The 556-nt window shown below is 49.8% G+C and overlaps 1 protein-coding gene across 1 annotated transcript in view; it reads left to right on the top strand.

Moving 5' to 3' along the window:
- The window catches only part of EMH_0036030 (Chromosome I, complete genome, related), a gene marked incomplete at both ends in the record, with an annotated part of 1,307 nt that extends 1,110 nt beyond the window's left edge, over positions 1 to 197 (top strand). The window contains one exon of the mRNA XM_013495031.1: positions 3 to 197. Within this exon, the coding sequence (XP_013350485.1) occupies positions 3 to 197 (195 nt within the window). The remainder of the gene's footprint in view (positions 1 to 2) is intronic.
- Positions 198 to 556: the final 359 nt, after the last annotated feature.

The following is a 556-nucleotide window of genomic DNA, read 5'->3' as shown; positions in this document are numbered from 1 at the left end:
ACTTCTGTGCAGGAGGAGATATGTTTGCTGTCGACGCAGAAGACAGCAGGGAACTCCGAGGCAGGCGAGCCGCGAAAGCCAAGGGGCCGACTTGTTTAATATTTAAAACTGGAAAAATTCTCGTATTGGGCTGTAGAAGCCCAGAAGAGATAAATGCAGCAATCGATTTCGTTTGGCCTGCTCTTGTAGGCCTCTAAGGAGGAAAGCTGTTCATAATGATGACGATAGACTGCCGCTCTTTGCTCTGCTCTCAACACTTTCGCTGTTTCTGTATAACGTGGTGTGGCTCACCGCGGCTAGCTGGCTTTTCTTATTTTCTTCCGCTGTGATCTCCACTAAAGCGAAATTCAGGGCAACTGCCCCGCCGTAGAGTCGACGGCTCCCCGTGGTGTTACCTCCAGCTAGCTATTTCGCCAGGTAGCCAGTTCGCATTCAGCTAGCCACCTCAACTTACAACGACTAGTGTAGTGGCGGCAGTCTATCGTCATCATTATGAACAGCTTTCCTCCTTAGAGGCCTACAAGAGCAGGCCAAACGAAATCGATTGCTGCATTTA

The sequence above is a fragment of the Eimeria mitis genome, genomic scaffold, assembly GCF_000499745.2.
Source record: "Eimeria mitis Houghton genomic scaffold, Emh_scaff1393, whole genome shotgun sequence".
Classification (NCBI taxonomy): Eukaryota; Apicomplexa; class Conoidasida; order Eucoccidiorida; family Eimeriidae; genus Eimeria; species Eimeria mitis.
This window is presented reverse-complemented; position numbering and strand designations above follow the sequence as displayed.